Raw genomic sequence first — 26,272 nt, 5'->3', positions numbered from 1 at the left:
TTTATTTATTTTATTTTTTTTATTATTTAATGCTTTTTTCGTTTGGTAATTTATTTTATTTAATACAGGGGATTTTGCCTGCATTTTTTCAAAAGTAGACTAACAATAATTGAATAGAATTGGGCTGTAAGTGTTAAAGCACACTGAAGCTTTTCACCTAGTATTGTGTATTTATTCTTAATTTAAAACATCTTTATGCACATAAATTATATGTTTTTTACTGTGGGCTAATTACATGACTGTCGTCTATTATTTTGAATGGTATGTAAAAGAAACTTTAATAAATAAATGGATGGATTCTGCGATTAAAATAATCGCAAACATTTGCTCAGTGTGCATGAGATATTTGTGTTGGCACTCCTGGGAATGTCATGTTTGCAGATCGGCTCTATATGCCGTAAAGATCAATCCATAATCACATACTATAAATTGGCTTTCAATACTGTTTTCATGATTAACACAGACTAACGACTGGGGCAAACTCTGTCATATGACACTACATTTTTGCGTTAATGCCAATTTTATCGACAAAAAGTGTTATCACGAACAGTGGCTTCCTATTTTTTCTACAATGGAACTGTTCAAATGCTCATTTATAGTCTCAAACGATGTGTTTTGTATTTGGGTGAATAGCTTCATGGGCTATATGTAGGATGACTCCAGTTAATGTGACTGAAAATTGTACAGTTGTAGAGTCTTTTTTCTTTATTTTCTAAATAAAAGAGTAATGATTTTAGCTATCTTTTAGTAGGAAAAAGAGTTAGTGTGAATATGGTTTGTTTATACAAAGACATAAATGAGGACTACTATTTAAGTTAATTTTGTATTGAATTAGTGATAAATGTTTTTATTAGAATATTTTAACAAACAACATAAGCTTTACACACCAAGTTTAAGATTTTATATTTGTTAGAAAAAGCATTACAAATAGGCAGTGTAATGTATATTAGAGCAGTGTTCAGCAAAGCTAAACTCTTTGCAGCAGACTTGCCAAAAACAATACATGCTGTGATCAAAGCCTTAAAATGATTGAGAACTGCATAATAGTTCCATGAAGGTTTTAAATGTATAAGCAGTGAGCCTGCAGTGCTCCAGACTAACATTTGAGAGCGGTAGCACTGGTGCCACCAAGTTCTTCAGATGGTTGCATCAGCACCTGAGTTGTTCGCATTAAAATGTATTATTATAAAAGACAATTAAAGCAGATGTAACAACAGTCAGTTGGAACAGTCTGTTTATTGAACGTACCTAATTTTCTCACTGAAGGGGCATTTCTTACATACATGTGGACACACTTTCTACATCAAACCTCAAGGGGATATGTACACAATCACACACATTTATGTTTATATATGTTATGTGTGGATTGAAAGCCTTACGATTTCTGTTCATGGTACAGATTTCTCCTTTATTCCTTTTCAGTGCTGTTTAGAATATTGGGACCATTTAATATGATTTAAACTAGTTTAATCATCGACACATTATGGGTTTTCTTTGAGGTTTTAAACAAATAATCAATGTCGAATTCATGACCCAGCCCTGTTTATGATGATCTGCGCGGCTGAGCGCTCGAGACTGGTCCGCGTGTAAATGCACGTCTCTGCACTGATCTGTCCTTTGAACCTTGAGCTGCGTTGACTGATCCAGGTAGAACTGTTTCCTTTTGCTTTTGGAACATTTGGCATTTTAATATTTCTCATGCACAACAAAAAACGACAGCACACAATCAGAGAGTCTGACAACTTTGTAGTCACACCAGTGCGATCTCTTGCAACGTTTAATCCACTGTTAGGAAAAATGGTCGCAAAATGCAACCATTTATTCGCAGTCTGGAGCCCTGGCCTAATTCTTAAAAAATCGAATTGTGATAATTTATTCTGTTTACATGATTGATAGATACTGTAATGATACAGTTCTGTCCGAATACCAGAGATATGTGTCCAATAGACAGGCAGGTCCCCTTATTTTGACATGCTGTCTTGAAGTTTTCATCCCAGAGATTACCCATTATTGTCACGATTACCTGTTGTCTGCCCTGTGTTCTCTGTCGCACTATCACGTTTATGTCATGTTTCCTTGTCTGCTCCGTGTTTTCCACTTCACCCGTCACCGCTCGCGCTCCATGTCGTGTTTTCCTTGTTGTTCGCCCCGTGTTTCACTGTCCTTGTCTAAACTACATTTCCCACAATTCCCGGCCTTCCTCTCTGCCTGCACTCATCATTGTTTTCACCTGTGCCTCGTTCAGTCTCCACTTTGTCCGTGTATTTAAACCCTGGTTCTTTGTTCAGTCTTTGTCGATCGTTGTTGAACGTTACCGTTTCACGTTCATGCCTCTGTCAGTGTGTGCTACCTCTTTTCGTGTTCGTTCGTTCCTTCGTTCGTTCGTTCCTTCGTTCGTTCGTTCCTTCGTTCGTTCGTTCGTTCCTTCGTTCCTTCCTTCGTTCGTTCCTTCGTTCGTTCGTTCGTTCGTTCGAGGATTACCCTGCTGTTCGTGGATGTTAGTCAACTCGTGTTCACCCGTGTGTGAGTTTGTGTTTGTTTACTTTTCCCCTCGTGGACCTTTTATTTGCTCCAGTGTTTGTTTAATGTTGATATCGTGTATGGTTTCTTGTCATGCCTTTGCCCCGGTTTCCTGCCCATCGTGTTTGTTCTCCTAGCTGTGTGTTCTGTTGTTTGATAGTTAGTTTTTCCCATCGTGGACTTTCCTTTGTGTTTATGTTTATACATTAAACTGCGTTTGGATCCTAACCTTCTGTCTGCCGTCCCCTGATTACCCACACCGTGACAGAACGATCGACCACACATGGATCCAGCAGCCTATTCGGCGAATTATCGGCTCCTTTGCCTCAAGCTGGGGGACCGCCCTTTGGAGGACCACATCCAGGACTTCCTTCACCTGGCAAGCATCTCTGACTTCCCGGACCCAATCCTGGTGACCTTCTTCAGGGGCAATCTGAACGCCTCACTGAGGGAGCGGTTGCCACCGGCAACGCACGAGTGGACTCTCTGCGGCTTCATAGAGGTGACTTTGTGGGTCGGCGGATCGCCGTTAACCGTGGACGACGCTGAGGAGGACCCTACCTCTCTTCGCTCAGTGGTGACTCTCCAGTCGCCCATGGCGCTTCTTGTCACGCCACCCCCATCTGTAAGCGAGCTCCCCTCCTTGCCAGTCGCCCTCCACGAGCCAGCGCGGTCCACTTCGTCTGCCCGGAGGAGGAGAAGACGGGCTTCCGCCTCCCGGCCCACGCCTGCCCCGGTCTGCGAGCCAGAGCCCACGCCTGTCACCGTGAGCGAGCCAGAGCCTACGCATGTCACGGTGAGCGAGCCTGCGCCCACGCCAGCCACGGCCAGTGAGCCTGAGGCCACGCTGACCAGGAACAGCATCCCAGCTTCGCCAGTCGCATCAGCCCGGAGGAAGAGGAGAAGGGGAAAGGTCTCTGCTCTCCAGCCTCCGCCTGCCGCAGCCCCGTGCCCTAAACCCCTCTTGGCTCTGCCCTCAGCGTCCAGCGAGCCCAAGCCCACGCATGCCACGGCCAACCAGCCAGAGCCTGATGCCCCAAATGTCAGAGAGCCAGCGCCTGTAGCCTCGACCGTCCCTGAGCCAGCGCCTGTAGCCTCAACCGTCCCTGAGCCAGCGCCTGTAGCCTCGACCATCCCTGAGCCAGCGCCTGTAGCCTCGACCATCCCTGAGCCAGTGCCAGCAGCCATGACCGTCCAAGGGCCAACGCCCGTAGCCAGGACCGTCCAACAGCTTCCGCCTCCCGAGCTTTCCAGAGCTCTGCCTCCCGAGCTTCCCAGGGCTCCACCTCTCATGCCTCTCGAGCCTTCCAGGGCTCCACCTCTCAAGCCTCTCGAGCCTTCCAGAGCTCCGCCTCTCAAGCCTCTCGAGTCTTCCAGAGCTCCGCCTCTCAAGCCTTCCAGGGCTCCGCCCCTCGAGCCTTTCAGGGCTTCGCCTCTCGAGTCTTCCAGGGCTCCGCCCCGCAAGCCTCTCGAGTCTTCCACGGCCTTTCTCCCCGGGCCTCCTACGGCTCCACCTCCCGAGCCTCCTACGGCTCTGCTCCCAGGGACTCCAGAGCTTACTAGGGCTCCGCCTCTCAAGCCTCCTACGGCTCCTCTCCCAGAGACTCCCGAGCCTCCTACGGCTCTGCTCCCAGAGACTCCAGAGCTTTCTACAGCTCCGCCTCCCGAGCCCCCTACAGCTCCGCCTCCCGAGCCTCCTACGGCTCCGCCTCCCGAGCCCCCTACGGCTCCGCCTCCAGAGCCCCCTATGGCTTCGCCTCCCGAGCCCCCTACGGCTCCGCCTCCAGAGCCCCCTACGGCTTCGCCTCCCGAGCATCCTACGGCTCTGCTCCCAGATACTCCAGAGCTTTCTACGGCTCTGCCTCCCGAGCCTCCTACGGCTCTGCTCCCAGTGACTCCAGAGCTTTCTAGGGATCCGCCTCTCGAGCAACCTACGGCGCCACCTTCCTCGGCTCCGTCTCCTGAGCCTCCCACGGCTCTGCCTCCTGAGCCTCCCATGGCTCTGCCTCCTGAGCCTCTCACGGCTCCGCCTCCTGAGCCCCTCGAACCTTCCTCGGCTCTGCCTTCCTCGGCTCTGCCTCTTGAGCCTCCCTCTGCTCTGCCTCTAGAGCCTCCCACGGCTCCGCCCCCTGATCCTCCAGAGGTTTCCATAGTTCCGCCTCCCTCAGCTCAGCCTCCTGAGCCTCAAGAGCCTCCCTCAGCTCCGCCTCCTGAGCCTTCAGAGCCTCCCTCAACTCCGCCTCCTGAGCCTTCAGAGCCTCCCTCAGCTTCGCCTCCTGAGCATTCAGAGCCTCCCTCAGCTTCGTCTCCAGAGCCAATCGCAGCTTCCCCCCGGGAACTGTCCCTGTCCTGAGGCCGCCTCCCAGGCCTCCTGGACCTGTCCCTGTCCAATGGCCGCCTCCCAGGCCTCCTGGACCTGTCCCTGTCCAATGGCCGCATATCTGGTCATAAAAATTAACAGTCAACATTAATACAACAACGTTACATGATTTAAAAAGCAACTTATCATACGGGGACAGAGGGGTGGTGAAATACGGGTGCTGGACTCTAGCGAAATCAGAAAAAATATTGATTTAGTTGGGTCGGTGCACAGAGATTCGGAAGGCTTCAGCACCAATCCGGGCATCTATAATAATCAGGGTTTTTAATAAGGGGAAAAAGTAATAGATAGAACTACATTTTGAGGCTGTCCAACTGGTATTGTACGTTTACCTACCCGTCACCGCCGGGTCTCTGCTGCCTTCAGCAGGTGTCTGTCTTTCCAGCCGGGCTGTGGTTTTTTGTCTTGTCGTGCTGGTGCTGATGCTCAGGTTCATCTGAAATAGCAAGGCTGGATGTTGTGCTAAACTTCGCTAGCATCACCGCAGGCACCGCGCTAAATAAAGGCTCTTTATGGTTGGAATATTTCTCCTAATTAAATCCTCTCTGCTATCCTTCTCCCTTTTAGCTTTCCATTTTGTGGCTCCACTGCTCCACCGTTTTTTATCCATGTTGTTTGTTTTTTTCGATGTCCTCAATTCTCTTTTTTTCACACTGTCTTCTACCGCCGGTCTTGCCGATATCAACAGTTTCCGCGGTAACCTGACTCATTGTCATCATCAGACACAGCCGACACAGCCAAAAAACTGATCATGATACTTTTTTGTGTCCAAATAAATGATTGTTAACGCACATACACACAAACACACACTCATTATTTAATTTTATTTTAACTTAATTTTAAATAAATAATTAAAAAAAAAGGATGAGGCCACACAGTTAGTGGGGTCTTGGAGGCCCCCTACAGGTCGGAGGCCCCCGGGCACTGGCCCAATCGGCCCGGTGGTAAATCCGGCCTTGCCTATATGCCCTGCATTTGAGTAATCAGAGCAGTGTCACTTTTAATGCCCAAAGTTCAGCACAAGTGCTTATTAAGGGACAATGAATAAAGGACTGCTGAATACAGAACATTTTCATTTTCATTGAACAGTGTTAATGGCGGATATTTACCAGCTCACTAATCGCTTGAGGCAGCAGCGTTTGTTTTCTGTTCTCTAAAATCAAAAGGCAGAAACTATAATAACACTGAATCTGCAGGGGAATAAAAGAGAAAAGAAGTGTGGATTGTGTTGTTACTGCAATTCTCACACTTGTGTTTTCTCTGAATCTGAGCATAGTTAAGTCAAACCTGTCTGTCACAGGACAGTATAATCTAAGACACCAGATTTCGGTCACTACTCAGTTTTTACAAAAGAGATAGTTACTGCATTTAGCCTTTGCAAAAATGGCAGTTGACATTAGTCACTTAATCATTATCAGACCAAACAATTCTGAGCACAGTGGCTGTCCTGTTTTGTTCTCTTGCCCATCAGTCCATTCTAATTCTGATTTTGCTGAATTACAGTGGAAAAAGAAACCATAAATATGTCAACAAGCCCAGATCTTTAAAGGCACAATTTAGCAACAGTAACCATTTGGCCTGTTGGTTTACCTGTATTACTGATTGCAATGTAATCAGGGCTGGACTGGCAATCTGGCATACCGGGCATTTTCCCGGTGGGCCGACGCATCCCCCCGCCCTCTCTTTTGGGCCATTTCCCATGTAAAATCCCAGGCCGATTTCTCCTCCCAGTCCTGCCCTGAATGTAATGATTAAATAAGCTTTGAAAGACTATGTTCATTTCAGCTTTTTCTGTATATTTTCACAACAAGTAAAACAATTACTAACTCTTTCCACATAGCTTGTAGGGATCCTGTTACTAGAGAGATCTCAAAACTACAGCACCTGTAGGGTTGGCAACGTTTCAAGAATAGGGAACAAGTTTGGAGGGAAGCCTTAGATTTTGCAGAGTTTTGGCTCTGTCATTAGTGTTTTGCCATAGTGTTTTTGGGAGACCGTGTCACTACGATGCCTTTACTGGGTGTGTTTTTGCAGCTGGTTCTGCTGGCGGGAGTGAGTGTGTCAGGAGTAGAGGGGAAGAAAAGAGCTGAAGAGAAAAGGGGAAGGAAAGTAAGATCTTCATCTGACATTTTTTCTTGCCGACTATAACTGGATTATCTGATCGGAGAGTGTTTGCAGTGAGGCAGCCACTACAAGACATGAAGCATCATGTGTTCCCAGGCTTTTAATCCTTGTATAATGAATAGCTAGACCTGAAGAGAGAAAGAACATCTGAGTGAAATATTCATTTAAGCATGTATCATTTATTTTGTGTCAGCTTTGGAAGTAGTGAGTGCTGTATGTAAGAGTCTGTGGCTTCCAGTATCCACACATGTACATTAAATCTGACTCTTTGACTATTTGGTCATGGAAAAGTTCTACAGATGTTAAACAGATAGTTCACCGAAATCTCTATCATCATTTACTCATCCTCATGTTGTTCCAAGCCCATATAACTGAAAAATGTTCACTGTTCACTTTCATATGTGAAAAAAATATGCGATTAAAGTGAGTTGTGATTGAGTCTAGCATTCTGCCTAATGTCTATTTTTGTGTTCAACTGAAGAAAGAAAGTCAAGCAGGTTTGGAACCACATGAGGAGTGAATAAATAGTGACAGAAGTTTCATTTTTGGGGGAACTTTACTTTTAAGTCCACTTCATAAAGTTCAAAATCATGTGGAATCTCAGAAGTCTTTGAGTGTTGTTAAGACTACTGGAGCTGAGGAATTTTCATCCAGGGATCAATGTCTGCCATCTAGTGTTTCAGAGAGACCACACTAGATAAACTATATTGCATATAGACAGCATAATATGTATGGAAGAAGACAAATGTCCCCTTGGCATTACAAGGTCTTTCTCTATAAGCCACATTTGTTGCTGTTACTCTGTATATTTTCATCTATGATCCAGTCCAGTGTATGGTATTTTGGATGTGTCAGCCAATGAAAGCTTCATGCTTGTCAAAGATTCCATCTGCCTTGAAGCCTCAATTGCCATAGGCCTTATTTATTGCACTTACTAGACATTATCCCCTGTCTAGAACACACAGGGGCAGGAAATGAGAGACTTGACACTTCATGTAAAAACTCTCAGATCCTCGCCACTGCTTACTCTGCCCCATAAAAGTTCTGCCCAGAGGCATGGGGTGCTTGAAGTTTTTTCCTCTGTCTCAGTTGATCTATGAAATTCCTGACCTCAAACTGTTTCACACAATGTGACATATACAATGAAGTTGAAAAATTGACGGGCTGTGAGCCAGACCAGCCTTTTCAGAATTTCCGGAATCATGACCTTGTGTCAGCCTGGGTGGTAAATGGCATTGCTAAGAATGGTTTTAACAAGTCTGACAACAGCTTTAAGTGTGACACTAATGACAACAACTGTATATGGTGGCAAAAACTAGTCCGATTTCAAAGCCTTCGTGCTCAGTCCAGGTAATACACTTGTCACATAGTTTGATTAATAGCAGGAAAATCTTGATTGAACATAGCTTTCATTCTTTCAGACCTGTTTTTAAACATCCAAACTGTATGAATGTGACTTTTAATCTTCTACAACTACTATTTTGTTGCAATTAAGTGACAACTAAGTTCAAATAATAGATTTTAAAAATGTTGCCCATAGATTTGAATTTATCCATCATACCATTGTAATACTGTAACTTCAGCATATCATGTGCTGTATAAGCCCATACCACCATCTGCTGGTGCAGACTGTGAGTGCAGCCGGCCTCAGCTCCAGAGCATTATGTTCTTGTGTCTTCGTGGACTTACAGTAAAGTTACACCCATATCTGTATTTATATCTGTTTCTTTTCTGATTGTAAATGGGACTGATTATTTATTTCAGAGTGCAAGCAGTGCTGTTTGGATACAGTTTTTTTGTGCAACTGAAGATTTGTGATGTACCATCCAATAGCAAGAAAACAACATTTTGCCACTTGAGTACAAGTGGGGTTTTTTTTTACAAGTAGATGTAAAATCTGAGAAATAAGTGAGTTATTTGTAGTGTGTTTGAGGTGGCCACTCAGCAAGCAAGAGACCTACACTCACCTAAAGGATTATTAGGAACAGCTGTTCAATTTCTCATTAATGCAATTATCTAATCAACCAATCACATGGCAGTTGCTTCAATGCATTTAGGGGTGTGGTCCTGGTCAAGACAATCTCCTGAACTCCAAACTGAATGTCAGAATGGGAAAGAAAGGTGATTTAAGCAATTTTGAGCGTGGCATGGTTGTTGGTGCCAGACGGGCCGGTCTGAGTATTTCACAATCTGCTCAGTTACTGGGATTTTCACGCACAACCATTTCTAGGGTTTACAAAGAATGGTGTGAAAAGGGAAAAACATCCAGTATGCGGCAGTCCTGTGGGCGAAAATGCCTTGTTGATGCTAGAGGTCAGAGGAGAATGGGCCGACTGATTCAAGCTGATAGAAGAGCAACTTTGCCTGAAATAATCACTCGTTACAACCGAGGTATGCAGCAAAGCATTTGTGAAGCCACAACATGCACAACCTTGAGGCTGATGGGCTACAACAGCAGAAGACCCCACCGGGTACCACTCATCTCCACTACAAATAGGAAAAAGAGGCTACAATTTGCAAGAGCTCAGCAAAATTGGACAGTTGAAGACTGGAAAAATGTTGCCTGGTCTGATGAGTCTCGATTTCTGTTGAGACATTCAGATGGTAGAGTCAGAATTTGGCGTAAACAGAATGAGAACATGGATCCATCATGCCTTGTTACCACTGTGCAGGCTGGTGGTGGTGGTGCAATGGTGTGGGGGATGTTTTCTTGGCACACTTTAGGCCCCTTAGTGCCAATTGGGCATCGTTTAAATGCTACGGCCTACCTGAGCATTGTTTCTGACCATGTCCATCCCTTTAGGGCCACCATGTACCCATCCTCTGATGGCTACTTCCAGCAGGATAATGCACCATGTCACAAAGCTCGAATCATTTCAAATTGGTTTCTTGAACATGACAATGAGTTCACTGTACTAAAATGGCCCCCACAGTCACCAGATCTCAACCCAATAGAGCATCTTTGAGATGTGGTGGAACGGGAGCTTCGTACCCTGGATGTGCATCCCACATCTCTCCATCAACTGCAAGATGCTATCCTATCAATATGGGCTAACATTTCTAAAGAATGCTTTCAGCACCTTGTTGAATCAATGCCACGTAGAATTAAGGCAGTTCTGAAGGCGAAAGGGGGTCAAACACAGTATTAGTATGGTGTTCCTAATAATCCTTTAGGTGAGTGTATATTTTCTATATATTCTGCAGTTTTGCCTCTTTACAATTTTTTGTATGTGGCACAGAGCCACATCAGAGCTGCTTTAGCTTAGTAGTGAAAAGACAGCTTTACAGAAAGATCACAGTGCCACTGCACATTCTATTGTCAAGTTTGCAGCTTATTTGGGTCTAAAAACGTGAGCAGGTGACAGGCCAGCACCTTAAAATGCCCTGACCAGCCCTAAAATAGATGGCAGCAAAGTGGTAAACAACAGCATGTGGAAATTACATTGAGCAAGAGCCACAAACACAAGGCCACCACAAATCACTTGCAACAATACTGTATTTTCATGTCACCATACTTTACACGTGTTGAACTAAGTTGGAGCAAAAAAGTCATGCATTAATTTATCATACCACTTACTCACATTACAAATATCTGTGCTGTTTCACTACTTTCCAAGGAAAAGACTTCAATAATCTTTAATAAATTAAATGCTGGCATTATAACAAATATATGGAATTATCAATATATCATTATAATATACTTATAACTAATCATATAAACTAGATATAAAATATTATAACTAATAATACATCTTTATACTGTAGTTGTAGTGCGGTCCAAATGTGAAAATACATCTATTTTCCATTCTTTTGTAATTTAATATAAACCTTTTAATTACATATTGTATTAACTGCATAACAATTTGGGTTAATTTTTTGAAAGTTTAAGCATCATAATTTTTCTTTGTTCTACATTTTGAATGAAAATAAAATTGTACATTGTACAAAAACATTATTTTCATTTTCAAGTCTCAGACTTTTTGGTATTCTTGTACTAATTTATTCAAATATTTATTATTATTAATTATTACTTACATAATATTATTAGTGATATTTTTATAATATTATAATTATATGTAAATGATGGATGGAAACATTGTCAAAACATTACTGGAACTGACACTGTCAAAATATTGTATGTATTGCTTAATCATGAGAAGCTTGAAGTCAGAGCTGTCTAGATGAATTTTAAGTTCACTTATAAAATATTGGCTTTTGAAAACACATTCCATCCTCCATGGCCCTGTCTTTGTGAGCTGAAATGTAATGGTACTTCTTTCAGGGGCTCCACTCTGTGGCTTTTCTTAGAGGAAATTCAGCCTGGAACAGAATAGGCACTAATGAAATTAACTTCCTCAATTCAGCGCACTGTCGAGTGAGTGTAAGGAAATAAGGCCTCTTTCATGCTCCCACATTCCACAGAGGCAAGCATACGTCCAGGTAAAGGGTTATCGCTATGGTGATGGCATTTGGCACTGCTATTTTCAAGCACTTAGATTGAAACAGTGGTGTGTGTTGAAATGGGCAAGTGGATGTTTGAGTGTGTGTGGTGGGGGTGGGGTGTTTGGATGTGTTTCTAAAGTCTGCCCAGTGCCTGCTGCAGAAATAAACTGCAAATTAGAAGCTTTATCTTTAGGGGATCATTTTACACACATGGCAGTAGCTCCTGCGTCAAAGCAAGCTAGAGAAGGTGGGGTGAGGAGGAGATATGCTGTCCAGTACCGGTGTCTATCTTTCTGCTCAGCAGTGAAGAAAGATAGACTGCCTCTGCCATCTGCCCCCAGTCAATCCGACTGCACTGTTTAAGTTCAACATGATATAAAAGAGTTATGTATAGAGACTTCATGTGCTATGAGCATCAGTTTGCTTTAATACTGTGCAAATGGCTAATGTGATAGTGTTGATCTGTTGCTATGTGTCATTGTGTAACTCAGAATAGGATGTTGAGTTAAGTTAAATTTATTTTACAAGCTTTTAAAGAATGTAAAAGATTGATAATATAAAACACCATCCAATACAATAATTAAAAAAAACTGTAGAGGATAAAACAAACAAAATAAAGCCAAAGGATTATTTACATTGTGGTACTCTATGCGATTAAAAAGATGGGAGCATAGGTTAAAGAGGCCAAATAAAACATGCTAAGCTAAAAAACTAAAATATATTTAACTGAAATCTCACCAAAAATCTTCAATCAATTGGAAAATAAATTAAAAAATTTTTTTAAAGACACTGGTCATTTATTCCAGACAATTGTGCTTGTGTATAAAAAGGTTACGTGGCGGCGGGGGCGTGGTCGAGCATTCGTCTGGAGCGAGAGAAAGCAGTAAGGGTGCATACACCTGAGCAAGATAATGACTAACACCTGTTTCCAATTGCAGTAAGCTTGGGGAGAGTGGTATAAAAGGGACCACGCCAGTGAGAGACAGAGAGCTACTAGTCTGAAAGAGTCTGTGCTACTTTGAAGCTAAAGCATGTTTGTGCTGAAAAGCCCTTTAAGTTCATTGATTAAAGCTTACCTTGAGTTGAAGAATCCAGTTCGCTGTGTCCTCCTTTCCCTCCCTACGTTAAATATGAAATATACGTTTTTAAATATGTGTATTACTACCTCTTGTGGCATATTTGTGATTATCTTTTAAGTTGAAGTAGTAAGCCAAATTCTTTGGAACAGAATTATTTAAAATGTTATGGGTGAGACCAACCCTATATGGATGCATTGGAGAAAGAATCGCCATTTGGCTAGTAAGTTTTTGTTTTTACTCGCCAAACTTTTGACGGCTTGTATGTATAATGCAACTGAAAAAGATGTTATGCAAACTGAGAAGGGAGCATTTTCACACATAGGGTAAGCACTCACTGAGCACTTAATTAGGAACACCTGTACACCTACTTCATGCGATTATCTAATCAGCCAATATTTGGCAGCAGTGCTGTGCATATAATCATGTAGATACGAGTCAGAAGCTTCAGTTAATGTTCACATCAATCATCAGAATTGGGAAAATGTGATTAAATGTGATGTAAAAATGTGATGAATGACAGTGATTTCAACTGTGGCATGATTGTTGTAGCCAAATGGGCTGGTTTATATATTTTTGTAACTACTGCTCTCCTGGGATTTTCATCCACAACAGTCTCAAGAGTTTACTCAGAATGGTGCCAAAAGCATCCAGTGAGCGGCAGTTCTGCTGATGGAAATGCCATGTTGATGAGAGAGGTCAACGGAGAATGGCCAGGCTGGTTCGAGCTGACAGAAAGGCTATGCTAACTCAGACCTCTCTGGACAATTGTAGTGAGCTACAACAGCAGAAGACTACTACTGTCTGCCAAGAACCGAAAGCTGAGGCTGCATTGGGCACAGGCTCACCAAAACTGGACAGTCGAAGACTGGAAAAATGTAGCCTGGTCTAATGAATCTCAATTTCTGCTGAGGGACACAGATGGTAGGATCAGAATTTGGCGCCAACAGCATGAATCCTTGTACCCAACCTGCCTTGTGTCAACAGTGCAGGCCGGTGGTGGTAGTGGTGGTGTAATGGTTTGGGGAATGTTTTCTTGGCACACTTTGAGCCCGTTAATACCAATCAATCATCGCTTGAGTGCCACAGCCTATTTGAGTATTATTGCTGACCATGTGCATCCCTTCATGGCCACAATTTACTCATTTTCTAGCATGATAATGCACCATGTCACAAAGCAAAAGTCATCTTTAACTGGTTTCATGAACATGACAATGAGTTGAGTTTAGTGTATATATACACCCAGGGGCGAAAATTTCGTCAAAATGTTGGGGGGGGGACAATAAACATAACAATTATCAAGAGCAATTTTTGAAGGGGACACCAAGGTTTTTTTTGTTGTTGCCCCGTTTGCATTTGTATTATTTTAATTCTTAAACAATTATTTTAAGAATATATCATTATATTATTTACAATACACATATTTTAATGATATTTTAGGGGGGGGGGCAACAATCAGATAGGAGGGGTCCTGACCCCCCGACCCCCCCGTGATTTCTGCCTATGTATACACCACAACATTAAAACCACCTGCCTATTATTGTGTAGGTCCCCCTCGTGCCGCCAAAACAGCATCTCAGAATAACATTACTTTAAAAATATGCTATATATGAGTGAGGGTATAACATTTATTCTTATTACAACTGTGGCAGTTTATAAATGTTTATATTTGAAATGAATAGTTTTAATTATGTTTAGGGTACTGGATTTTATTACAAAAATTACAATAGTTTGTTTTATATAAATCATGGATCTAACCATGGAAGTGAAGATCCATGCTTGATTTTACCTGAGGTTACCATGGTCTTGTTACAAAAAACACTGTTAAAAATGTAATAATTAAAATAAAACTATGGTAATTTTTTAGGGGCAAATGGAAAATTGAATCAAGGGCTTTATAGCCTGGACCTTTGTGAATTATGGATATAGCTTTTTTTTTTTCTGTGTAAAATCTGTTCCGTTCTAATTCTCTCTGATTGTAGAAAAAATATAACTGGTTTTGTTTGCTTTCATATTTCCAAGAGATGACTGAACTTGAATCAACATGATCCTGATGAAAGGAGTCCAAATTCAGTCGCACTGCCTTGTCTAAATTGTGTTAACTTTTTACCTTTTATAGATGTTGTAGATAACCTTACTGTTTTGCCAGTAAATTTACATCTGCATAGCAACTCAAAATCAATGCCTTACCAACCAGTGAGCTTTTCAGTGGGCCAAAATATGCAGTATTATTGGTAATTGTTATAGGGATATTTCTGTAATATAACATCACTTTTATTATTAGTTTCTGTCTTTAAATTTGTAATTTTATAGGACACATAGTCAAGTCATTTTTAAAGCGCTTTTCACAACACACATCGTTTCAAAGCAGCTTTACAGGAAATCATGCATTAACAAAAATAAAAAGAAAATATATCTATGTCTTACAGTGATTATTGTGTAGTTTGATTAAATATGATTGTAAAATGTGTATAGAAATTTAATTATAATTGTATTTAGAATCCCATTGAGCAAGCTGAAGGCGACAGTGGCAAGGAACACAAAACTCCATAAGATGTTGATTTGTATTTTGAGAGAAACCAGACTCACTGTGTGGCCAGTTCCCCTCTGGCTAACATCATGAATATAATGTAAATGTTACTTATTTATGGTTGGTCATGCCATAGTCATGGTTTTAAATTTGTAAATTAAGCGTTAAGGTCCAGTGTTTTCAAAATATATATATATATTTTTTTTTTTTGTGAACCGTAAGATTAATGACAGCAGACAAGTTCATCCTGGATTAACTGCAGAAGTTCACATAGATGCAATTGTCCTATGTTAGTTGGCTGATAAAGACTTTTGTTGGCAATTAGTCTATGTGTAGTGAAGTCCATCAATAGACAACGGTGATGCAGGCAGAGACAAATTATGAGGTGCATCGCAGTTCAACCTGCAGGTCAGTTCGGTGAGGTCCATCCTAAATCCGACACGTAGCAGTGTTGTCCGACACCAAGCAGGAACGGAGCTGGATCTGGCAGGCTCTGGATATGAATCCCAAGGTTGAGACATGGAAACAAATAGTATAATATTAGTGTAGATGCCATTACATTTTAAGCAGAGTTATAGATCATAATGGATGTTTCTAGGTCCGGCAAATCTAACTAAAGCAGCCTAATTGTGGGTTGGAGGATATATTAGGTGTATGACTGGCTAAATAGATGAGTCTTTAGTCTAGACTTAAACTGGTTGAGTGTCTGCATCCCAAACAGTGTTAGGAAGACTATTCCATAGTTTAGGAGCCAAGTAGGGAAAGGATCTACCTCATTTGTGGATTTTGATATTTTTGAAATTAAGTAACAAGACAGAATTTTGTGATCGTAATGAACGTGAAGGAATATAGCATGTCAGAATGTACTGTAGAGCTAGACCATTCAAAGCTTTGCAAGTAGTTAACATAATTGTATAATTAATATTAAATTTAACAGATGTAATGTAATGACGATAAAATTGGGATAATATGATCATATTTCTTGGTTCTAGTCAGCAATCTGGCAGCTGCATTTTGAACCAATTGAAGTTTATTTATTGAACTTGCTGGACATCCTCCCAGTAATGCATTACAATAATCTAGTCTTGAGGTCATGAATGCATGAATTAGTTTTTCAGCATCAGCAACAGAGAGCATGTGTCATAATTTAGCAATATTTCTCAGGTGGAAGAATGCTGTTCTTCAAACATTGGAAATTTAATTTTCAAAGGACAGATTGGTATCAAATATATGGTATCAAATATATAAGTTCTTTGCTGTAGAAGACGACCTAACAGTACATCCATCAAGAGAAAAATTATATTTTAGCGGCTTATTTTTAGAGATTTTTGGTCCAATCATTAGTACCTGTTTTTTTGTCGGAATTCAGTAGAAGGAAATGTCTTTCCAGTCTATGATTTCATTGATACACTCTGCTAATTTCAAGAATTGTGAATTGTGAATCCACACACCACACCGGTTCTATCAAAAGAGTTGCTGTTGCCACCAACTGTAGAACTCTCAATCTTTAGTCTTGAGCCCTTTATGGACTTTCTATAATGTCTCTACAAAATAAAGAACCATTGTTCTTTACTTAATTAAAACGTACAGACATTCAAGTCAAGATGGCTGCCTCTCTATAAGGTTTAACAACATATTTGTTTGGGTTTCATCAGATTTTCTATTTATCCTCCATCATAGTCATGATTGGCAAAATAAACTTTATTTTATTTGAAGTATTTTGTAAATTGATTTGCAGTTCAATTACTTGGTGTATAAAATGGGTAAACCTCCTTTGGATTTGGAATGCCTTCATTTTTTTAGTAGTGGTGATATTGATACATTCAAGTGACTCAAGTCTTGAATCTGTTCACTAAAAAGTTTTTTTTAGTGACCATTTCTGCACAGCTTTATGGCAGGTGACAATAAAGAAGTATAGTATTTATGTCATGAGTAATTGAATCATTGATCATTGAACTCATTCATGACCAAAGCAAGTCTTGTTATCCTTTATAAAAATTTGTGTGTCAATAAATCCACTTAGAGGATTTAATCCGGCATCGTCAAATTAAGCATACTGCATGTGTTAGGAATCAGACGAAGGCAGACAAGGAGTGGGGATCTAAAAGCAGCTTCTTTAATGAGTGAAACAAGACGGTGAACAGGGTAACTCAGAATGAAACAATACGGGGAACAAACAAAACATCCACGTGGGGAAAACAAAACATAAACACGAAAAACATCCAAGGAGAACACAGGCTGGGGGAAACATCCATGGAGAGCAGGAGAACACAAATCATTAGAACATATACCTTTACATTTACCAACATCTACATTCAACGACCGACAGGGACTGAACAAACAACGGGGCTTAAGTATACAAGGAGAGTGATGATCAAACGAGACACAGGTGAGAACAAGGAATGACAGGCAATGATGAGGGCAGGGAATTATGGGAAGTGTATTTTTATGAGAGGTGACAGGTGAAACACTGTGCAGACAACTGGGAATTGTGACATAACCCCCCCTCAAAGGAGTGGATTCCAGGCGATCCTAAAAAAAATTAAAAAACCCACAAAAACAAAAAACTAAATCATCCAAGGAGTGAAGGGGGGGCGAACAAGGGGCAAACAGACAGTACAAAGGGGGCACAAGGGGCAAAGAGACAGTCCAAGGGGCACAAAGGGGCAGACAGGCAGCCCAAGGGGGCACAGAGGGCAAGCAGGCAGTCACGGGGGCACAAGGGGCAGACAGGCAGTCCACGGGGGCACAGAGGGCAGGTAGGCAGTTCACGGAAGCACAGAGGGCAGGTAGGCAGTTCAAGGATGCCACAAGATGGGGACTGGGTCAGGTGGCCTGGGAGCTGGCCACAGAGCAAGGACAGGTTCAGGAGTCCTGGGAGGCGGCCACAGGACAAGGACGGGTTCGGGAGGCCTGGGAGTCGGCCTCAGGACCACAGCCATGGGGAACTCCGAGGGCGGAGCCGTGGCAGGTGGAGCCATGGAAGTTTCTGGTGGCGGAGCAATGGAGGGCGGAGCCGTGGAAGACTCAGGTGGCAGAGCCATGGGTGGCTCAGGAGGCGGAACCGTAGAAGGCTCTGGAGACGGAGCCATGGGAGGCTCAGGAGGCGGAGCCGAGGGCGGCTCAGGAGGCGGAGCCGTGGGAGGCTCAGGAGGCGGCGTCATAGAAGGCTCAGGAGGTGGAGCTGAGGGAGGCTCCGGAGGCGGAACCGTGGTTGACGGAGCCGTGGAAGGCTCAGGAGGCGGAGCTGAGGGAGGCTCAGGAGGCAGAACCGTGGAAGGCGGAACCATGGAAGGCTCTGTAGGCGGAGCCGAGGGAGGCTCAGGAGGCGGAGCCATGGAAAGCTCTGGGATTGAATCCGAGGAAGGCTCGAGGGGTGGAGCCCTGGGAGGCTCGGGAGGCGGAGCACTGGGAGGCTCGGGAGGTGGACCCCTGGGAGGCTTGGGATGCGCTGACTCTGGGACGGTCATGGTTACTGGCTCTGGCTCACTGACGGTCGAGGCTGCAGGCACTGGCTCACTGACGGTTGAGGCTGCAGGCACTGTCTCACTGACGGTCGAGGCTGCAGGTACTGGTTCGTTGAACGTGGAAGGCAGAGCCATGGGAGGTTCTGTGGACTGGGCCATGGAAGGCAGAGGCTGGAGAGCAGAAGCCTTTCCTCTTCTTCTCCTCCTCCGGGCGAACGAGGCTGAGCATGCTGGTTCTGGGGCGGACGAGGCTGGCAACGCTGGCTCTGGGACGGACGAGACTTCCAGCACGTTGGCCGTGGCAGGTGTGGGCGTTGGCTCGTTGGCCGTGGCAGGCGTGGAGGGACGAGCCATGGAAGGCTGGGGGGTGACCACCGTGGGAGGAGAGGTGAAGTCCTCTTCCTCAACACCTACGGTGAACGGTGAGCCGCTAACACGCAGTGTCTCCTCCACGAAGTCTAGGAGCGTCCAACGAGGGGTCGCCGGTGGCAACAAGTCCTTTAATGAGTCGTTGAGGTTTCCCCTGAAGAATGCCACCAAGGAGTACTCGGGGAAGTCCACCACATTTTCCAGCTCCAGAAACTCCCGAATGTGATCCTCCACTGGGCGGTCCTCCTGCTTGAGACAGAGAAGCCTGTAGTTCGCCTTGTGAACTGCTAGATCCATTTTTTTGGTCGGTCGTTCTGTTATGATGAGCAGGTGAAGGCAGACGAGGGGCGAGGATCTAAATGCAGTGGGTTTTTATTGAAAGATGAAAAAACAACAAACAAGACAGGAACAAATGAAATATCCACAATGGGAAAACAAAACAAAAACACGGAAGACATCCAACGGGAAAACAGGCAAAACAAGCATCCACAAACATCAACGACCGACAGGGACTGAACAAACAACAGGGCTTAAGTACACAGGGAGAGTTATGATCAAACGAGACACAGGTGAGAACAAGGAATGACAGGCAATGATGAGGGCAGGAAATTATGGGAAGTGTAGTTTTATGAGAGGTGACAGGTGAAACACTGAGCAGACAACGGGGAATCATGACAGCATGAGGGTCTCAATTTGTTATTCAGCAGATCCATAAATATGTCGAAATATGATTTCGTGTATGGAAGTCAATAGGATTGATTTGATTACTCAAAAGATTTGTTCATGAATAAAACTCCGCTAATTTAGTTTTCTTTAATTTAAAATTAATTAATGAAATGTAACTTATGTGGAAATTTCAGCTAATTTTCCACATAAAATTAGGCTTTGCAATTTTCACGTTATTCATAAGTATGAAATCAGAGTCCTCAAATGTAGGCATATTCATGCTCTCTCCTTCTTACAGCCGTCTTGTCTCATCAGTTTCAGTTAGGATCTAATATAACTGTGAGCCTCCTCCAAGCCTCATCCTACTCCAGTCTCAGTGGCCTGTGCTGCACTTGCTGTGCCATAAATCAAAACTTTGAGCATAGCTTTCAAAGCTAAAATTAATCTCTGAAAACAGGTATTAGGCAGCTATTTGTTTTTTCTTAGTATTTGGAGCAAAGAGCCCCCTCTGATAACTCAAAGGAACCATGTCACATTGCCAACGCCAACCACACATTGGGACATTATAAGGCGAGAGCTGTGTGGGACAAGGGACGCATCGGGATTCAGCTGGCAATGGAATCCCAACACTGTGCAACTGAGACCTGCTGAAAATTGATGGAATGAAAACATTATTATTCCCTCTGATGCAGCTAATTTAGCTTGTTTTTTCACCTATTGAACTAAACATCAATAAGACATATGCCTTGAGTAGATAACAAAATCCTGGAAGCCCACTGCTCCAATAGTATCTCTTAAAGGTTAATGAGATATGTAATTTTGATAGGTAATAGACTTTTGGGGGACCAGAAGATGACACCTTTATAGCACGCTGATAGCTCTGGCATCTTGTAGAGAATTTTTGTTGTTAATTGAAGACTCAGCATGGTGCTGGTGTTTGCACAGTGTCTGGTATGATGAGAAGGAGACAGGTGGGATGAGTCCAGCTCCTGTCAGTGCAAGAACACACTCAGCACCTGCAGAGCCATCGAGAGGCCCAGGCACTGTTACAGCACGTCCTAGAACAAGCTGGCCAGCATAAGCAGGCAGACAGGTGTGACACTGGAGCTAAAGGGGAGGGGGCTGGAAGTATTAACTGTCCCAGCTTGCTCATAGGGTTTCCCAGCGTTGAAAAGCACTGCTGGTCTCAGCGAATGCACTCACATCCCAACATTGACAACCCCCTCTCTCCTTCAACACCCAGAAACTGTTTAATTATCCAGTCAGCTAAATACCTCCAAAGATTTCTAAAGTCGGGGTTATTTAACTTCATCAAGGACCACTTTTATATCCCCAAACTGACCAATTACTTGTAAAAAAAATATATATAAACCAATATGAATGACATAATCAAATCAGTCTCTCACACTCTCAATGAACTTTGCAATCCCATATTCTCAGAAATACCTTTTTTATATATTAGAATATTTTGCAATAAATGTTTAATATATTGGATTTTATATGTGTTTTATACATAGTGTAATACAATCCCCAAAGATAAAGCTTCTTATTGGTTCTAGAAATAGTCATTTATTATTTCCCTTAAGAGAACACTCTTCCTGTTTTTTGTATTTTTTTCCTTCAATTACTTTAAAATAAGTTTGTATTAGTTAACATTAGGTCACTACATTAGTTAACCTATGGAGCATTTAATAATCTTGGTTATAGTGTTAATTCCCATATCTATTAATACCGTACATGTTTAACATTAAATGTTGTATATACAAAAACATCAGCTAATGTATTATGAACTAACAATGACATTTTTATTTTTATATAGCTAACATTAACCAAAAATAAGAAATGCTGTAGATAAAAATATTGTTGATGGTTAGTTCAGGATATCTGAAGCATTTACTAATGTTAACAAATAGAACCTTATGGTAAAGTGTTACCGAAAAAAAATGTATTGAGAAAATAAAGGGGAAATATATATCCAGAACCCAGACTGCTGAAAAAGTGATCAGTCACTGTAGCGCTTTATCGCATTTCTTGATGTGGTTTCTCAAATGAGACTTTTGTTTTCAATTGCCCCTGGCCATTTGAAACTCAAATGAATAATGCTAATGCAATGCATCTGCCATCTTCTATACATTTTACAGAGTACATGCTAGATTATTTGTGTGTTTTTGTGAACTTTTTAAGTAGCAGTGAGTAGCTCTAGGAGACAAATTATTGCCAAAGATGTAACATAGTTATGGTATCTAATTCTGTCTGAATGTTTCACACTTCCTCTGATTCCAGCTGTTGGGATTGCATTGACCCCAGTTCACACATCCACACATTTAAGCCGAGAGATTAAGAATTTCTCAGCTGGCACTGCACAAGCATGAGAGTCAAGGAGACTGTGTGATATTCGGTGTATCTTTTGGTGAAGGTGTTTAGAATGTAACTCTGGTTCCAGAACAAGCAGTGTTGATTCCAAAGAGCCCACCCTGGGATGGTGACACTCTTGGATTTATATTATTCAACATTTATGACAATAAAGGTCTGGTATGCTCTAGTGTTTCTTGGTATTCTACCATGATTTATCAGGCATCATGACTTGGCAAGAAATTTAATAATCTAAAAATGAACAAGCTGTTTTCAGGATAGTTTTCTTCAGGTAAAGTATGCCTGATCCTCTTGTAATAACTCTCTTGGTTAGTTTGACCTGAAGTGAGGACAATAAGGCCCATCTTGAGACATCTGAGGTAATTTGTGACCATTTTTATCTCACTGCTGGAGTTGATGCACTCAACCACATTTATAAAATGTTTAGGTATTAAATTTGTTTAACATCACAATAAAAGGAAATAATCTTAACCACAAATCATGCTCTGGCCATATGACTGCATTAGTTCATGTAATTCATCTTAAAAAGAGTTAAGAGAAATAGCAAGCCATTAGAAATTACATCAAAAACTGTAAGAAAAATTAAGAGATAAAGAAATAGAGAAAAGATAACTTTTATTATACTGACGAATATAACATTTTGTAATATTGGTGAGATCGAAATTGGTGAGATGTGTTGTCACATGTGCACTGTCCACCAAGCTGCATCCCTGTCTTCACTTTACTTGTAAAATGGTACAAAAATGGTAAGGGGCCCAGTGTGATTTACAGTCACGGGGGCCAGAATTCTGAGTCATGGCCCTGGCCGATATGCTGCCATAGCACACATGCTCATATGACTGGAAGAATCTTTGTGCTACTGTGGGGTTGCAGGTTCAAGTTAAGATTGTGTCATTCCCCATTACCCCAATAGTTTCCTGTCATTCTTTACACTCCACGGTACTGATGAAATCCCTAGAGCACAAGAATCCTGTGTGAGCCAGAACTATGCTAACTATAACCTGGTGATTAGGTTGCTAGTTTCATGAAAAATAAAGATAATAATATAGTATTTACAGCTGGTTTGTTGTTTCTTTAAAGAACTGGCCAACACAGTAATAAGTATTTCATTACATGCTCCTAAATTTGACGTTAATATCTCTTTTCCTCTTCCAATGGCCTGTCTTTGCTCTAGAGGAGGCTAATGGTGGTAGCAGCAGGCAGGGCTCTTCATGCCCCTTCTGCCTTGCCCACTGTGGCATCTTGATGTGTTTGATATTCTCCTAACAGCTGCCATAGACAGAGCAGGGAATGCTGGGATTGCTATGTACAGCTGAAATGTCAGGAGGCCTCCTGTACTGCGGGTGTTATTTATAAGGCTTAAAGGAAAGCAGAGACGATCTTCTGGCCATTACAGCTTCGATGTGCAAAGGGATCAGCACCCAACCTCCACCCCCCACCCCCCTTCTGCATTACTTCTGCTTTTTTCTTTGAAAGATTGTTGGTTTATTGTGCAAATAAAATTTAAACATGTAGCTCTGATTAAAGCAGCTGTCTGGCAATATAGCTACACACCACCACTGTGTAGATTTCTGGAAAGATAAACGTTGGATCATTTATACACACAGGCACTAGGTGTCACTATACCTTTTTAGTTCTCTATTTTGTGCTTCAATTAGCAGGTCACCAAACCTGATGATACATGGTATACCATCATGATTTTAAAATGTTTCAAAGAGTGCCTATTGTGCTTTAAAGGAAATCATAACTTTTTATACAATAAAAAGTGTTAACATGGTCAATGTCTCAAATTTGCTTCCTTTTGATAAGTGCCACACAAAATCTTTTTTTTTTATTATAATTTTTTTTAATCCCTTTTCTCCCCAATTTGGAATGCACAATTCCCACTACTAAGTAGGTCCTTGTGGTGGCGCGGTTACTCACATCAATCCGGGTGGTTGAGGACAAGTCACTGTTGCTTCCACTTCTGAGACAGTCAATCCGCGCATCTTATCACGTGGCTTGTTGTGCATGACACCGTGGAGACTCCCAGCATGTGGAGGTGCATGCTACTCTCCGTGATCCACGCACAAATTTACATGCGCCCCATTGAGAGAGAGAACCACTAATCATGACCACGATGAGGTTACCCCATTTGACTCTTCCCTCCCTAGCAACCGGGCCAATTTGGTTGCTTAGGAGACCTGGCTGGAGTCACTCAGCACACCCTGGATTCGATCTTGCGACTCTAGGGGTGGTAATCAGCATCAATACGCTATGAGCTACCTAGGCCCCCGCACAAAATCTTAAATCTAAAATCATAAATATTTTTTCTTAATTTTACATTTAACTTTTCTAGTTTTTACATTTTCCAAAATCCCGAAGCTTTCTTTTTATTTACAGGTTTAAATAATAATAATAATAATTTAAAAAATCAATTCATGATTTAATTGAATAATTAATTGATTATTTTGATTGATTATTTCAATTAGTTTGTTAATTATTTCTACAATTTAATCAGATTAAAAAGATACATCTTATTTCCTGAATTTAATAAAAGATTTATACATTTATTATTGTATACATTGGATACAGAACATTTTTAAATGTTACAATATAAACTCAATGGCATATATTGTTTTATCAACAAAAAAATAAAGAAAAATTGTATTAATTTGTATAATATAAATTATAATAGAGAAACAACAAAACCACAATTGCTATATGTTAATTGGCAATAGGTGGTAAGAGCTTTAGTGTTCTGCAGAAATGCACACATTCTCTCATGATTATAAAATTTGTTGTTGTTTTTTCATGACGATTAGTTGTTGCAGCCCTAAAAATTCTGGAAAATCAGACTCAGGCTTTTGAACCCCACTGTATACAGTATGTATTTATTTTGTTATTTATCTAAGAAATGTTTACTGATCATTTTGTTAATTGATTTTTCAATTGATTTCTTAGGGGACAGGTTTATTGTTGTCAAGAGGATCTAGCAAACACTTTTGCTTATAGAGTTGTTGATGCAGTGGGTGTTTGAATTAGAAAACTCTTGATTAAAAAGTATAATTGTCCATCAGTCAGAAAGTTTCTAGAGCAAAGAGGAAGGTCTGTGCACTCCAGATATTAATGTTATTAAGCTGTGGAAGCTGTGCCCTGAAACATTTCACACTCCCTCAATTACTCCACTCCCAAAGTGCACCCCATGAACCCTTGGGTGCTGTATGTTGAGGGCCTGGTCATCTAAGCCTTCTCCTCAGTTCTCTCTCTCTCTCTCTTTCTGCTTTGCTCTGTACGTAAACAAAGTCTTGATCAACAGCAATTTGCACTACATCTGTGCTCTGTCTAACTTTAGCCTTTCTGTTTGGAGATGGGAGGGGGCTTCCATTCCCATAATACAACTTGCTCACCCATACACAAATACGCACCACAGACATCTGACACAGCTGACCCCCCTCCCTTCTGTATCGCTGCATTCAGCCCCCTGCTCATCAGGACAGGACAGGCGTAGAGAGGGGACTGGTCCGGGAGGCAGACCCCAGAGTGGCTCATGTTTCGCAGGGCTGGGAACCCGTTGGCTATGGACTTGAGTTGAGATTTGTGTTTTGTAGTTTTCAAAGGCAATTGGGAGGCTGACGGCCTGGCCTCCGTGGTACAATGCTCCTGGATTGCAGCTGTCACACTAGCAGGCAAGCTTCTAGGAATTCTTCCATGCACCAATATACATCCACCTTACATCCCTGGACAAGACCTGGCAAATGAGAGTTTTGAAGTGTGCGTGCGAGTGAGTGGACTGCGAGGAGAAAGAGTGTTTTAGGGACACTGGCCAGAAAGGAGTTCTCTGCAAGCTCCTGAACGGAAGTTGACCCTCTTAAACGGAAATCACAGAAGACGTTGGAATAGCTTGTCTATTTCATTTTGGGCTTTCTCTCTTTTATCACTTTTTGAATCCTTTTGACATTGCCAATATGATGATCAAGGAGGCCTCGTTGAGGGAGGATCCCGACTTCCGGGGTGAACTGGCCTTTTTGGCCCGCGGCTGTGACTTTGTCCTCCCTTCACGATTCAAGAAAAGGCTCAAGTCTTTCCAGCAAGCCCAGGTCAGTAACCAACCTCTGTATTTCAACAAAGAATGCTGTGGCTAACTCTCACATGCCAGGCAATACAAACTATTCACAGGCAGATACCAACGTGTTTATTAATAGGACGGTGGAAGGGGGTGCAGGGGTGCAGGGGTGAGGCTGGGCAGGAATACAGTGTCCAAGTGTTGCATACAAGAGCTTCGAGGAGGGGGAGGGAGTGGAAGAGCAAAGCTCTATTCACAGCTGCTTTGTTCAGTTCTTAA

At 42.2% G+C, this 26,272-nt stretch overlaps 1 protein-coding gene across 3 annotated transcripts in view; it reads left to right on the top strand.

The window, feature by feature from the left end:
• The window catches only part of LOC127644757 (serine/threonine-protein phosphatase 2A regulatory subunit B'' subunit alpha-like), a 141,593-nt gene that overhangs the window by 100,632 nt on the left and 14,689 nt on the right, over nucleotides 1–26,272 (top strand). Inside the window, exon 1 of one of the 3 annotated variants that reach the window (XM_052128125.1) lies at nucleotides 25,372–26,027. The exons of the other annotated variants lie outside the window; for them this stretch is intronic. Within the exon in view, the coding sequence (XP_051984085.1) occupies nucleotides 25,896–26,027 (132 nt within the window). The 5' untranslated portion in view covers nucleotides 25,372–25,895. Of the gene's footprint in view, nucleotides 1–25,371; nucleotides 26,028–26,272 lie in introns of those variants that run through there. 3 annotated transcript variants of the gene reach the window in all.

This window comes from Xyrauchen texanus, chromosome 6 (genome assembly GCF_025860055.1).
Source record: "Xyrauchen texanus isolate HMW12.3.18 chromosome 6, RBS_HiC_50CHRs, whole genome shotgun sequence".
Lineage (NCBI taxonomy): Eukaryota > Metazoa > Chordata > Actinopteri > Cypriniformes > Catostomidae > Xyrauchen > Xyrauchen texanus.
Note: the sequence above shows the minus strand (reverse complement) of the source record. Positions and strands in the feature narration are given on the sequence as shown.